The sequence below is a fragment of the Ursus arctos genome, unplaced genomic scaffold (genome assembly GCF_023065955.2).
Source record: "Ursus arctos isolate Adak ecotype North America unplaced genomic scaffold, UrsArc2.0 scaffold_15, whole genome shotgun sequence".
NCBI lineage: Eukaryota > Metazoa > Chordata > Mammalia > Carnivora > Ursidae > Ursus > Ursus arctos.
In genome coordinates this window covers 41,130,628-41,146,417 of record NW_026622819.1, presented here as the reverse complement: position 1 = coordinate 41,146,417, position 15,790 = coordinate 41,130,628, and the positions used below count along the sequence as shown (strand labels likewise).

The 15,790-nt window shown below is 38.4% G+C and overlaps 1 protein-coding gene across 4 annotated transcripts; it reads left to right on the top strand.

Moving 5' to 3' along the window:
* Positions 1 to 3,949: 3,949 nt before the first annotated feature.
* LOC113263963 (zinc finger protein 300) lies at positions 3,950 to 14,612 on the top strand. 4 transcript variants are annotated; one of them, XM_057312267.1, is made up of 7 exons: positions 3,950 to 4,148; positions 4,885 to 5,011; positions 5,676 to 5,719; positions 10,022 to 10,099; positions 10,458 to 10,584; positions 10,828 to 10,950; positions 12,034 to 14,612. In XM_057312267.1, exons 4-7 carry the CDS (start codon positions 10,079 to 10,081, stop codon positions 13,590 to 13,592), a joined length of 1,830 nt encoding a protein of 609 aa, XP_057168250.1. In that variant the 5' UTR covers positions 3,950 to 4,148; positions 4,885 to 5,011; positions 5,676 to 5,719; positions 10,022 to 10,078; the 3' UTR covers positions 13,593 to 14,612. The 4 variants fall into 4 exon arrangements, with proteins under 4 accessions (XP_057168250.1, XP_057168249.1, XP_026366577.2 ...); XM_057312266.1 differs by having other exon boundaries at positions 3,950 to 4,157; XM_026510792.4 differs by lacking the exon at positions 10,022 to 10,099 and having other exon boundaries at positions 3,953 to 4,148.
* The last annotated feature ends 1,178 nt before the right edge of the window (positions 14,613 to 15,790 follow it).

Sequence of the window (15,790 nt, the reverse complement as noted above, 5' to 3'; positions counted from 1 at the left end):
TATTTGCTTTTTATTTTTTAGGTAAATATATATATATATATACATATGTATATATATATATATATATATATACATATACACACACACACACACACACACACACACAGTTGATATTCATTATTCACAGATACCATATCTGCAAATTCACCTAACTGCTAAAATTGACTTATAACTCCCAGATCAATGTGGTGTTTTTGTAGTCATAGCAGACATGCACAGAACAGTGAAACATTTGAGTTGCTTCATGCACGCATTTCCATGTGAGGTTGAACTGAGGGGATGTTCTTCCTCTTGTTCCAGCTTTCAAGAGGATGGAGAAAACCTGGGCAGTGTACTGTAGGCCACTCGGGTAGAATTTGAATCCAACTCTGGCACCTGTTACCGGAGTGACCTCAGGTAAGTCACTTAATGCTTCTGAACTTCATTTTCTCTTTTGTAAAATAAAGAAAGTAGACTCTACCAGGATGAGTTGATTTTAAGATTGTTGTAAAAGTTGTACAAGTTGTATAATTCACAAAGTTGAAATTTAAGATTATAATCCATGTAATATATATGTATTATGTGTGTGTCTTATGCATATGTATGTATATAAGTATATATATTTCTATATTTCCCCTAGGAGCAGTGTTTCACCATTCACTAATTCTGTTTGCAGCAACCTTATATAGAACATAACTATAATGAATAATGGGACTTGACTGTATATATATTCATTCATTTTCACATTTTATAAAACTAAGTGGTAATAAACCATTTTCATTTTTCCCCATAATATTATATCCTGAATTTCACTCCATATAGTTATGTAGAGATTTTTGTCTCTCTTATGAATAGTACTGTTTTATGTGTATACCAGACCTCTGTTAGTAGATATTTGTCTTTTGATATTAAAAAAATGGTAAAATGATTATACTAATTATACTAATGAAACAGTATTGTAATGAATAATCGTTTGACCTTTTTTTGTCCTTTTTTTGTCCTTTTTTTTTTTTTTTTTTTTTTGCCAGTGCAGCTTTAAAATATATTCTTGGAAGTGGAGTTTCTGAATCAAAGGGTAGAAGTTATGACAATGACTTTTGACAATCCTCCCCTTAAGAGGTGGGGGGATCAATTCCCATGTGATTGTCAGTGGGAAGGCCTTCCTGAATCATTTTTGGCAAACAGAAGACAGAAGAAGTAATGAGATATCACTTCCAATTTAGGTTATAAAGACTGTGGCTTCTATCTCATGTGCCCTTGTGTGCAGGCTCTCTCTCTCTCTCTCTCTCTCTCTCTCCTTTGACTCACTTGAACCTGATAGAAGCAAGCTATCACATTATGACGCAGGCTTGAGGAGAGGGAAGACCACTATCATGTCAGGATAATCAGGTAGCCTATAGGAAGGCTCACATAGGGCGCCTGGGTGGCTCAATCAGTTAAGCGTCTACCTTCGGCTCAGGTCACGATCCCTGGGTCCTGGGATCGAGCCCCACATTGGGCTTCCTGCTTAGCGGGGAGTGTGCTTTACCCTCTCCCTCTGCTGTTGCCCCTGCTTGTGCCCTCTCGCTTCCTCTCTCTCGTCAAATAAATAAATAAAATCTTTTTTTTTTTTTTAAAGGCACTCATAGTAAGGAACTGAGCTTGGAAAATGATATTCTGAGACTTATCATCAGCCATTGATTGAATCTGAAAGCATATCCTTCTCCACTTGAGTCTTGAAATAACTGCAGCCCTGACCAACAGCTTAACTGCAACCCCATGAGACTAAATCTGAACCATCCAGCTAAGCTGTTCCCAGATTGACTCACAGAAATATGTGACAATAAACGTTTATAGTTTCAAACTGCTAAGTTTCGGGTAATTGATTACACAGCAACAGACAACTAATACATGTATTTTTGCTAGCTATTGCTAAAACACCTATATAGGGGCTGTATCATTTTTCTGTCCTACATGAGAATTCTTGATTCTTACCAACACCGTCTATTTCCAAAATTAGAATACTTTTTTTAAAACAAGCTAATAAATGAGAAATAGTATCTTACTGCAGCTTTAATTTGTATTTATTTCATTATGAGGGAAGTCTCCTTCAGTTTCTTGTTTAATGAGATACATTAGGGACAGCTTCTCATCACTCTTTGGATCAAAATCTGCAGTTTTTACGATTCCTATAAGGCTCTCCATGGTTTGACCCCTTCCCATATCTACAACTTCCACTGGCATCACTCCATGAGGATTCTGAATGAATCATCACTGTACCCTTAGTGCCTAACACAGTGGCTACACACTCTTAAGCCTGAGGCATGTAATAAATACTGATATAACTGTGGGAGTTTAAATTGAAGGGAATGATCGCAACTGCCCACTTCTTACCCTCTTCTTGGTCTTGACCAAAAGTTAGGCCTCTCTTTTCCCACAGGCCCCTAAGCTTTGGCTCCTCCCCAAGTTTAAACCCAGTCTAAAGCAATATCTTTATGCAGAACATCCTCCCTTAACAGCTTTTTCTCAGTATCTGAGGACCCCAGAAACATTTTAAGGTGCCCTGTTTTTGGCACATGCACACTCCTACTTCTTCAAAGTTCCTGCTAACCCATCTTAACCCTAGGGGAAAAAAAAAAAAGGCCGGAGTGGGCGGCGGAGAACCCTTTTGCAACCATCTTTCTTTTATTTTTTAAAAAGATTTTATTTATTTGAGAGAGAAAGAACACAGAGGGAGAGAGGGAGAAGCAGACTCCCCACTCAGGAGGGAGCCCCATGCAGGACCTGAGATTATGAACTGAGCCCAAGGCAGAGGCTTAATTAACCAACTGAACCACCCAGGTGCCCCTGCAGTCATCTTTCTGAATAAAATCTCTCCCTATCTAAGTCCAGATTTGTTCTTACTTGACATGAGAAGTGTAAGTGCTCAATGTAAAACTGCTGCTCATTTAATTACGTGAGCCAAAAATAATGGCTCCTTTGAAAACCATGATGATTCAAAAGCGGATCTACTTAAGCACATGAAACATGTTAACACACATGTAACACATATTCATTTATATTTTATAAATATATAAGGTCCTGGCATAAGACCTAAAGGTTATGGTAAGTGCTTTGTAGGTTCGTTATTTTTTCACGTGATGTTTTCCTGAAAAATCTAACCTCCTCGCTGGCTTTCTCTCCATTTTTATCTTGTTTTTCAGTCTCTCCTTTCTCTGTGTCAATCTCCCGCTCTGAGTCTCCCGCGCTGTGTCCTTTAGCGCCCCACTTCGGTTCCTCCGCGCCCCGTGTTCTGCCCTTCAGGCTCCCATCGCTGCCTACACAGGCCTCTCCTTCGCTCGGTTATCGCGGCCCCTACTTTCTCCGGCTTCTCAACGTCATCGCTCTGGGCCTCGGTCTCCTCCCCGTCTCAGTTTTCCTTTCTTCTGTCCGCCCCTGCAACTCACTCCTACAGTAGTAATTTCCCCTAGAGAATTCCTTATCATCGTTTTTAGTTTAAAGTTCATTTCTGCTGTGTACCCCTTCCCACCGACCCTCCCTCCCCGCAGTGACCTCTCCCACCACTTCGGCCCCTCTTTCTCACAGTGGCACCTACGCGGAGGAGACTATCATTTCACATTTCACCCCTCTCAGCAACTAGAACCTCCCGGTGTAGGGCTGTACCATTTACAAACATGTTTAAGTAGTGTCGTCAATGAGAGTATTTTAACATTCCAAATTCCTCCTCTTTTACCAAATGCAATCTTTTAATAGAGGTCGTACACTCAAACTTCTTCCCCAATCTTCCTTTAAAAGCTCTCTGCAAAACTTCGCACCTCACTGGTTTGTATAATCCTCCTTTCCGTCATCTTGCCCCCTCCCCTCGCTGCCGCGGTGGCACAGTCCAAACTCAGGTTAGGAATAAACCAAATTCCTCCGCATGTACGGACCTGACCGGACTCTTAATATGGCGGCTCCCACAACAAGACACAGAGCCTGGGAGACGCCATCTTGCCTCCTGAACAAAGCCGGCGAGGATGCGGAGCGGGCAAAACCGCCCAGTACGGCACAGCGCAGGCTCGGGAGCCCCGCGCTGCGCTCTCCCAGACAGGAAGCGGGAGAGTTCGCCAGTATGGCTGTGACAGCTGTCCCGGTTAAAGCGGTGATGGGCGTTTCGGGATCTGATAAAAGAGCCGCAAATCGGAAGGCGGGTATGTGCGGTGAGTCCGTTGGATTGATAACAGGAGGGGAGGGGTCTTTGAGAGTCAGTGATTGGAGGTTTATGAAGTCAGAGGTGGGGAGGTTTGTGGGATTAATGTTGGGTTTATTTGGGAGTCAGGGTTGGAGTGAGGTATGAGATTAGTAATTGGGGACTGATGTGTCAGTGATGGGATTATCTGTGGGATCAGAAATGACGTTCAGGGGGACTGAATGGGGTCAGTGATTCAGGGGACTCTGGAGAATCAGTGATTGGGGAGGGGGCTTGGACTAAATGACCGGGACATCCATGTCGTGGTCAGTGATGTGATGTGATGTGATGGTCATGGGGAAGTTCTGTGGGTGTGTCATTGCTAGGCCCGAGGATTCAGAAATTTAGAGGGAGCAATAGTGGGATCAGGCAGTCATGATGAGCAGCCCCAATTTACTGGGAAAGACTTTTACATACATTAAAATTTCCACAGGTTTTAGGCAACCCTTGAGTTCTTAAAGGTTAGACCCCTTCTCAGTTCACTATTGGGCCCTTAGTCTGGTGCCTGCCACCACACCCCATGATCATTTTAAAACAAGACCGAACAAATTAAAAAGGTTGGATTATTACCAAAAGTGTGATTTTCGGCCTTTTTCTAAGCTTATTGAAATCATTTTATATTTTGTTCAAGAAACACTTACTGAGCACCTGCTGGGTACCCGGACATGAGCATGACTATTTTGGTTGTTTCCTTCCAGATCAGTTTTGACAACACCTGGAATACTCCATATAAAGCAGTCTTCCTGTCATGGGAGCATTCAGTTCCTGTGAACCAGTTCAGTCTTGTATGAATGACTCCCCCTGGGGCCGAGAAAAATTGACAAGGTATATACCTTCCTGCATTGTAGTATATTCTCTTGTATGAGTGGTTCCAACCTATCACCATTTTTATACTCAGATGACTGCACTGTTGAAAATCTGCAATTATAGTTTAAGCAGAAAACATCTTAAAATTAACATTTTGGTCCATGAATATTGATTGGCAGGAGAATTTGCTGAGTTGAGGGAAAATATAAAAGACCTCCTGGGAGATTATCGGAATTCAGCTGCTGATTCTTTCTGGGAAATAAGGGAATACATTTCTCAGTTTTCCACTTGGCTCTGGCCATGCTTATTGCCAGGGAAGTCCCGTCTGCGGTTAATCTTTATGTAAATCTATTCATGTTTATTGCCTTATAAAAATATTCTACAAATAGAATTACTGGTTCATAGGGAAACAATAGGCTGTTAGTCAATATGAAACATATCTAATACAATTAAATCACCTTGACCAAGTTCTGTATCATCACAGTGTAGTCACAAGAGGAATTTCTTCACCTAGTGCTTCCTGACCCTTCTGCAAGGACCAAACAGCCTTATGCCTGGTTGTCCCATCATCCACCTGACTTCTAGTGGTGAATGTTTCTGGACTGGTGAATGTGGAAGCTGCAGACTAGGAGACTGGGAGCCTGTGAAAATGTCCTTCTCATCACCAGTTTTGCTTTTTCAGGCATCTGCCCTTTTAGAAGAGAGCAGAAAATGATGAAGTCCCAGGTGAGTTGCTTTTATTTTTAATTTTTAAAATTTCCTCTTTATTTTCTGTCCGGTCAAATGGGAAAGTACAGATAGCTAAAATTTGGAGTAGGGAAAAGGTAGCCAAAATAAAGATCAAGACCTAGAAAGAGTTCCTAGGTAACATGTAGATAACCTGGCCTGAAAACATTTTAAAAAAATGGATGTACCAATTTTTCTGAGTTTCTTGCAGACATCATCAGTTACATGATTTGCAGTCCTCTAAAGAGAACACAGATACATTTCTCATGGGAAGAAAATATTTCTTGCCATGTAGGACTAAAATAAATTTCCATTCTGGGTCTTTCTCTAATGGAGTACGCAGTGTTCTCACCAACATTCCTATGGTAAATGCAACAGATTTCTTATAGCTGTATCATAAAATGATCTCTTTTAGAACGAAGGTATCATAATGTCATAGCCAAATGCCTTGAACCTTATTCTTCAGAGCTAGGCTCATCAACCTACTGCCTGTGGGCCAAATCCAGTTCTCTGTTTTTATGAACAGTTTTATTGGCAGCACAGCCATACCGTTTGTTCATGTATTGTTGTCTATGGCTGTTTTTTGCCACAACTGTAGTGTTGGTTAAGTACAACAGAGACCGTGTGGCCTGCAATGCTGAAAATACAAACTTTACGGAAAAAGTTTGTTAGATTTCTAGTTTAGAGGACTGAATTGATTACACAGGCTTCCTATTGTCCAGTTTTATCTACTGATAAAATCTAGATAACACAGGATGGGTACATTTTGAATGGTCTTCCTAAATATATTTTCCTCCCGAAAGGCAGTTCTTAAATTCTAATTATCTGGCAAAGCTTTGTAGAGCATGGACCGCTGATGCTCCATACCCTTTGCTGCGATTTCAGATTATATAAGATCACTGTCCAGCTCAAGGCCAGTTCCTTCTCCGCGCTTCTGTTTTTAACAGTCCGTATTACTTTTCCTCCCTGCCAACATTGGCTATAAAGACGGTATATAAATTTTAAACTATATAAACAATAAAAATTTAAAAACTGAGACACTCTTTAACTTAAACTCTCCTCCCCCTGAGATTGTCAGTTTCACCATTTGTTTGTAATCTTCCAGACGTTTTCAATATGGGTATAAGTGTGATTAAGTATGTATGAGTGTCTCTTTATTGTTTTTCTCTTTTGGAAAAATGTTACAGTAAACATTCCATGCTATACCTTGTTTTTTAATTTTACTGCATCATGTAAAGATTTTTGAATATCTTCCCATGCCAGTATCTAGATTTCTTTATTATCTTAGCAGATGCATAATATTTCTTTGCAGCCTGGTTGACTTGGGACTGTTTTCTTATCCTTAAAATGGAAATTAGAATCCTCATAGGGTTGTTGTGAAAGTTAAGCGAATAAAAACCATGCCTGGAACTGTATCTTGGGATGGTTTGTTCTGTATTAAGTGTTAGTTGTTGTTATTGTTAGTATTATTATTATTATATCATCATCACTGTTATTGTGAAATTTAGAAATCTCATGTATATTTTACAGTAATAGAGCTTAACAAGTGAGTTTTATTGCAAAAAGACAGGGTTGTTTTCTTGTGGATATCAGTAGCTTTAGAATTGTGCTGTCCAGGACAGAGCCACCAGCCATCTGTGGTTACTAAACATTTTTAAGTTGGCTAGTCTGAATTGAGATGTGCCATAAGTGTAAAATACATACTGAGTTTAGAAGATCGAGTTCCAAAAAGCTCACTAATAATTTCTAAAGATTGGTTACACTTTGAAATGATATTTTGGATGTATGGGTACACATATATGTATTTGAAAATTAGTTTTTGATTGTGGCTACTGGAAAGTTTAAAATTACCTGTCTGGTTAGTCTTGTATTTCTATTAGAGCAGCTTTAGAAAAGGAAAATGGATTTTTTATTAGCTTAATAAATCCAACTACCAGGGCTAATTAACTTTATATGCCTGTTTTTTAGGAAGAGGGATTTCTATTTTTTCCATAATGTCCAGAAGTGAAGTCATTGTTTGCACACATCTATTCTTCCTTTCTCTTTCTAACACCTGCTTGCCTTCATTTCTTCCATTCTCCCAGTCACCCAAACCACAAAAAATGTTTGTAGATGATAAAAGTACAATTTCCCACTGATTATGTACTATGTTTTTCTCACAATTAACAAAATTTATGCATATATAGTATATTGAAGCATTTGAGTATAATTACTTTTTTAAAGATTTTATTTACTTGCGAGAGCGAGCATGCATGTGCAAGTTGGGGGGAGGAGCAGAGGGAGAAGGAGCAGGAGAAGCAGACTCCCCACTGAGCATGGAGCCCCACTCAGGGCTTGATCCTAAGACCCTGAGATCATGACCTGAGCCGAAGGCAGACGCTTAACCAACTGAACCACCCAGGCACCCCGAAGCATTTGATTATAATTAATAAAGCAAAATCAGAATGTTAGAATTACATCTATCAATCTTTCTGTCAGAATGGATTTTCTCTACATTTCACATTTATTTTCTTCTCATGTCACTCTTATTCAGATCAAAAGAAAATAACTGATTAATGCACAAAACTATTTTTAACTAAACATGAACTTGATTTTATTCTCTATAATCGTCATTCATTCCTTTTTAGCAAACATTTGTTGAGTACCTAATGTGTGTCATATGCACTGGCTGGCTGTGGAGTATCTGAAGAAGATTTAGGTATGGTTTTTTTTCTGGGAGGAATGCAGAGAAAAATTAGGTAAACAGATATGGAAACCAGCATTGACGAATAAAACCTCTATAATAGACATGGGAGCAAGGAAGTGTTAGAGCAGAGACAGGGGAGCAACCAGCTTTCTAAGGAAGTAGAAAATAGGCTGAAAAGATTATGAACTTTGAATCATGAGGGAAGTAGGATAAGAATAGGAAACATTTGCAAAAGTAGAAAGAGCAGAGTGATTTTAGGAAACTTAGAATTTGAGGAAAACTAAAATATAGGGTGTTTCATGGGAAGTTTGACTAAGGGTATTATTAAAACAATAAGATATAAAAGATCTTGTTTACAATATCAAGGAGGCAATGTGGAGTGCAGTGGTCAAGAACTCAAGCTGTCATTCAGAATACCTGCTTTTAAATCTGCGAGTTAATCGTATATTCATTATATAATCTCTGGCAAATAGTTACTTAACCACTGTAATCCTTGGTTTTCTCCTATGTAAAATGAGGAAATTAATAAGGCTGTTTAAAGGACAAAGTAAATGCCTGGCAGCTTGTGGTGTGAATATGGGACTTGGTGTGGGATGAGAGGCATCTTAAGATTGAGATGACTGAGATGAGACTGATTGTAAATGCAAGGATGGAACCAAGGGATGCTTTTAAGCAGGGGAATGTTGCTGTTTGAAACAGTGTTTATTTTTTTTTTATTCTGAGAGCAAAATTTGATAATAATGAAATATTTAGGGGGAAAACCTAAAAAACGGCTTAAAATAATACAGATCACTCAGATTCTGCTATTAGATGACAACTATTGTGAACATGATGGTGACATAATTAAAATAGGCACTTTTCCCTCCAGAAATACCTTATGGCTGTACACTTACCCAAGTCTTTTATTTTAATGTCACGTTAATAATCTGTTACGGGTTGTTTTTTTTTTTTTTTATGAGCGTTTGCTGCGTAATTCTTGTTACATTTTTTTTCAGTATTGCTATTGTAATTGGTGTACTTCATTATATTATTAGGTTTTGCATATAAATATAGAACTATTCATTAAGGAGAAGCTATGATTGTTTTCCTATAAAATGAAGGGATTAGATTATGATCTTCAAGAACTCTGACACTCTGTGATTCTCCTAACTGTGTTTTCTCTTTTTAATGTTTTACTTTAAAAGACTTTCTCTGCTCTATAATTATTACTAAAAATCTTCCCATGTTTTGTTTTGTTACTTTAATGTTCTTGGCTATCTTTTTAGAGTTTAAATTTTTGCTCCATCCAGAATGTATGTTTTCTATTTTTTTTTTTTGATATGTTTTCTATTATTCAAGACATAAGAGATGGCATATTCGTTTGCCAGGGCTACTGTAACAAAGTACCACAAACTGGGTGGATTAAACAGTAGAAATGTATTGTCTCATAGTTCTGGAAGCTAGAAGTCAAAACTCAAGGTATCAGCAGAGTTGGTTCCTTCTGAAGGCTGGAGGACCCATCTGTTCCAGGCCTCTCTCCTTGGCTTGTAGATGACCATCTTCTTCCCATGTCTCTTCATATCATCTTTCTTCTAGGTGTATCTGTCTCTCTGTTCAAATTTCTCCTTTTGTTACAGACAGCAGTCATCTTGGATTAGGGTCCACCCTAATGACCTCATAGAAATACACCTGCAATGACCCTGTTTCCAAATAAGGTCAGATTCTGAGAAACTGGTGATTAGCAGTTTAACATATGAATTTTAAGGGGATGCAATTCTACCTTTAACATGTGGATTTGATATTATTCTTTTCCTGTTTACTATCCAGTTGTTTCAGTATTATTCTTTGAATAATCTGTCTTCCTCTCAGTTATATGAATGCTGCCCTTATCATTTATTAAATTACCATTTGCATCAAGTAGGCATCTGTGTCTGGCTCTTCTTGTAAAGACAGGATTTTGTATTGTTTCTCCCAAATACCGTGATGCAAAACTAGGTGTAGTATAGTTTTGTATACTGCAATAGAAATGATGAGAATGATCACTTCAGATTGAACAGGAATATACTGTTACAGGGCTTAGTATCATTCAAGGATGTGGCTGTGGATTTTACCCAAGAGGAGTGGCAGCAACTGGACCCTGCTCAGAGGACCCTGTACAGGGATGTGATGCTAGAGAACTTCAGCCACCTGGTCTCAATGGGTAAGGATGGCTTCCCTGCATAATTCAGATTTGTCCATCCACATGCCTTTCCTCATCAGTGCTGTGGTCGGTAGTACCTGACATATATAATGACTTTCATGATCTTCAGACCTTCCCAAATGAAGGTCATTATTTTTGCTGAGGGCCTCTTGGACTGCTTCATTGTAGCCCTCCTGAAAATATACCTTCACTTTTTCCTTCAGTGCAGTCAATCTCAATTCCTCTGTGATTTCCACTTAATAGGATATCCAGTTTCCAAACCAGATGTCATCTCTAAGTTGGAGCAAGGAGAAGATCCATGGACCATAAAGAGAGACATACCAAATTGGATCTATCCAGATGAAAATCAGGCAGATGAGAGACAAGGGAAGTGAAATATCAGTTTGTTTTGTTTTCTTAATTGATTGATGCCTAAGGTTTATGTTCTGTCTTTATTGAAATCTCTTATTCTTTGTCCCTATGCCGAGAATTTAGTAGGTATTCAACAAATAATTAAATAATAGTGAGATTTTATAAGGGAGAGCTGTTTCTAACTGATGGTTTTTCTCCCTGCATATATGTGTATCTTTAACACCTTATATTGGAGGCAATAGAAAGGCAAATTCCTCCCAGGAACATAGGTTGTACTTTAGATGGTAAGACCTCCAGGTACATGGCTCTACACAATTATATATCAAGTATAGTTACCATTTTAAAAGTTCAGAGAAAATGAGAGTCTAAAGATAGGACAATTCGAGAAGGCATTTTTCAGAGCATACAGCTGTAGCTGCTTTGAAAGATATATAAAGTGTTGATGATACTGAGGGAGGAGGGTAAAGGCAGACTGTGGTGGGGAGAGTATATGAACAAAACCTTGAAGTTAGAGAATTAAGGCTTTTTTGGGAAAACTTTGCTAGTTTTACTTGGTACACATAGAAGGTATTTATGACAAGTAGTGAAATATAAGCTTGGGTTCTAGGTCTGAGTCTGATACTGAATCCATACTAGGATCTTGGATTTTTCTGTTGTTTTTGTTAGTTAGGAGAGTTAAAGTATCTTGAGTACAGGGACCTTGTTTCTGTGGATAGTGGTGGCATAATAATAGTAGTTAAATATATATATGTAGCAAATGGTTTTTAAGATAAATGAATTCAAAAGGTGAAAAAGGTTTCCTTTCAGAAAGCAGGGAAAATGGAAAGATTCTAGAATAATAATCCAAGATGAGAGTGGTAATAATGCAGATACTTTTCTATCTCCTTCAGTTCTAATTTTTCCATGAATTTTTGTCTTTAACTTCCTTTTCCTTCCACTCATCTGGTCATAATATATGCTGTACTGTCTTACGAGATGGCCTATCCCCATCCCTGTGTTGTGAGTTCATCAACTACATGGATTAATCATTTGTCTTGTTCTCCTGCATTCTGTTAATTGTTCCTTACAATTGTTTTATTTTATCTTTCTTTCTTTTAGACAGGAAAAGTAACCTTGACAACCCCAAACCATGTATTCTGGGGTCTGTTTCCTTCAGTAATAGTATCCTGAAAGGAGTCACAAAGGATGGTTCATTGTACTCCATCTTAAAAGTCTGTCAAGATGGTGGCCAGCTGCAGAGATGTCAGGAAAACCAAGACAAGCTTTTCAGGCAAGTAACAGTCATCAACAACAAAACAGTGACTGTGGAGTCAGGCCATAAATATAATGCATTGGGAAAAATATTTCGCGAATGCATAGAGCCAGATTCTTTAAGACAAAGATCCCATAACTATGATGTATTTAAAAAGAACTTGAAATATAATATTGACCTACGTAGTTGTAATAAGAGCAATTCAAGAAAAAACCCTGATGAGAGTTTTGGATGTGGAAAATCATCTAGCCATGGTGCATCTGATTCTAATCTTGAGAAAATTCACAATGGATTAATGCCCTGTAATAATAATCAATGTGGAAACATTTTTAGTAGTAAACAATCCCTTATTCAATATCAGAATGTTGAAACTAAGGAGAAAACCTGTGTATGTACTACATGTGGAAAAGCCTTTGCTAAGAAGTCACAGCTCATTGTACATCAACGAATTCATACTGGAAAGAAACCATATGATTGTGGTGCATGTGGGAAAGCCTTCAGTGAGAAGTTTCATCTCATCGTACATCAGAGAACTCATACTGGGGAGAAACCTTATGAATGTTCTGAATGTGGAAAAGCCTTCTCTCAAAAATCTTCGCTCATTATACATCAGAGAGTTCACACTGGGGAAAAACCATATGAGTGTAGTGAATGTGGGAAAGCCTTCTCCCAGAAATCACCCCTCATTATACATCAGAGAATTCACACTGGAGAGAAACCTTATGAATGTAGAGAATGTGGGAAGGCCTTCTCCCAGAAGTCACAGCTGATTATACATCATAGAGCTCATACTGGAGAGAAGCCATATGAATGTACTGAATGTGGGAAAGCCTTCTGTGAGAAGTCCCACCTCATTATACATAAAAGAATTCACACTGGAGAGAAACCCTACAAATGTGCTCAGTGTGAAGAAGCCTTCAGCAGGAAGACAGAACTCATTACACATCAGTTAATTCATACCGGGGAGAAACCTTATGAATGTACTGAATGTGGAAAGACCTTCTCCCGGAAGTCACAGCTCATCATACATCAGAGAACACATACTGGAGAAAAACCTTATAAATGCAGTGAATGCGGAAAAGCCTTCTGTCAGAAATCACATCTCATTGGACATCAGAGAATTCACACAGGAGAAAAACCTTATATATGCAGTGAATGTGGGAAAGCCTTCTCTCAGAAGTCCCACCTCCCAGGACATCAGCGCATTCATACAGGAGAGAAACCTTACGTATGTGCTGAATGTGGAAAGGCCTTTTCACAGAAGTCAGACCTTGTTTTACATCAGAGAATTCATACTGGGGAAAGACCGTATCGGTGTGCTGTATGTGGGAAAGCATTCATTCAGAAGTCACAACTCACCGTACATCAGAGAATTCATAACGGTGGTAAAATCATAATGAACTGAACACAGAAAAGCCTTCTCAGCATTAGCTCAAGCCTTAATAAATACTAGGAAGCTAATTGATTTTATATTTATGGGACATCTTTATAGATAAAATTTTACAAGAGAATTCATGTCTGTAGTGTGGTGATACCTAGCTCAGCAAAGATAATGGAAAATAATCATAAATGAAGAACATTTTCAATATGGTGTGTAAAACTTTTAAAGTTATGGTCAGTAGAACAAATTATGTATATAGAATATTGTCAAGTTACATATTCTTTATTATACCACATTAATAATAACCAGACATTGTGAAATTGCTAATATTAGCTTGGCATAATTTTGGCCATACAGTCATTCCCAATAAAGGACATGAAGAAAGCGTGGATTAAAAAAAAAAAAATCAGTTCCTAGAAGTTACATCATAAGGAGGGGCTTAGCATGACCCCTAAAGATACATGGAAGATTCTTGTACAAAGATGGAAATATGGGTGGATCAGATTCAGTACAGGTGATGTTTATGCATTTTCTCATCTCAAGCATGTAAGTTGACCTGTCTCTCTGGAAGGATCCTGGACCTTGAAATTGATGCGCGTTGACCAGATCTCCCATTTATTCTTCCTCACTGAGAGTTTGGTATTATGGAAATGGTTTGGTACTGAGCCAGATGGTCTTGTGTTTTAATCCTGGCTCAGCTACTCACAGATTGTGTGACTTCAAGCAAGCCTATTTCACCCATCTGAATATTTTTTATCATTAAAAAAAAAAAGTACAATGTAGAGCACGTTTTCAGTTAATATTAGTTCTTTTTAACTTTCTTCTCTATCCTCTGGCAACTAGATGCTAAGACTAATGTGTAAAAGTTACATCTAAACTCACTTTGCATTTCAGACACTCTGCTTTTGATATCCCCTTCCCATGACTGTTCATTTTACTGTCTTTGACCCTGGTGGCCTTGATTCTTGGTATGTTCAAGTGACATTTTATTATACTTTTGTTATTTTTTACATACGTTTATATAAACTGGTGATTGCACATAAAGACCCTGTCTAAGGTCTCTTCAGTTCTTCGACTCCTGCCCTGCAACCCCAACTGTTTTCCCTGGGAACAAAGGACACTTGCAGAGCAGAACTCTTGGGGTGAGAAATTCTGTCTGCCACAGATTTGAGAACTTGATATCTCTAAAATGTCTCCTGCTCTCTTTGCTGTGGTTCTGCCTTTTTGTCCGTGAGCATTTGTAGATGAGCACACTGCTTGTGCTGCCTGCAGAAGGGCAGTACTTGGCAACAATGAGGGAGTCTGTATACTTATGTTCACGTGGTTCTTCATGTAGCTCCCACTTGCTTCCTTCACATTTCCTACCCACCTTATCCTCTTCCTGAATGGCGGAACTGTCTCTTGGGAAAAGATGGGGACCCTCTGGATGAGAACCTCTGCAGGGGAGAGGGCATGCCTAACGGGGACGTGGGAAATCCCTAGTCCGTGTAGAGAAATTCTTGGTTTCATTATGAGCAGTGAGCTGAGAACACTGACGTCAGATATAAATTGACCATTCAGACCTGGAAAGGAAGGCATAGGAATACATCTTTTGGGCTGAACTACTCTGAGGTTTTCTCAAGGAAGATGTCCCAACTGATCCTTATGAAGGCATGAGAAGAACCAAAAAAAAAAAAAAATCTTTTTGAGAACACACAGGAATTTAGTGAAGAGTGAGTTCTATATAGTGACAGCTATGGAACTAATGCAGATATAACAAAGATTCATAATTCCTACTTTGTAGGCCTCCCGTTTGGTTTTCTACTGTCACAAACCTCCAGGCAACCTTGTTGATCTGATGATGGGCTTCTATAAGAATCCCAATTTAGACTCAGCACCTACTGATTTAATACTTCACCACTTCTTTTTTGAGCACTTTATTAGAGGAGCTAATCAGTGCAATGAAGCAAGAACAGGAAAATAGGCATAAGGATTAGAAAGGAAAAAGTAATATGAACATTGTAGATTATGCAATTGTATATAAGAAAAGCAAAAATATAAATATGAGAAATAAAGGAGTTTAGTTACTTTATACAGTTTTAATATTGAAAAATAAACTATACATGCCAGCAGAAGAGTGAAAATTTAAAGGTACCATTTACATTAGCATCAAAAACACCTGAAATAAATCTAATCATGTAGTGTAGGACCACTATATAGAAAATTACAAAACATTACTGAGT

Coding starts and splice junctions, on each gene's coding strand:
- LOC113263963 (XM_057312267.1), top strand. CDS start 10,079: ATGACCCTGTTTCCAAATAAG. Junction 10,100..10,457: donor TGACCCTGTTTCCAAATAAG/GTCAGATTCTGA, acceptor ATACTGTTACAG/GGCTTAGTATCATTCAAGGA. Junction 10,585..10,827: donor CAGCCACCTGGTCTCAATGG/GTAAGGATGGCT, acceptor TCCACTTAATAG/GATATCCAGTTTCCAAACCA.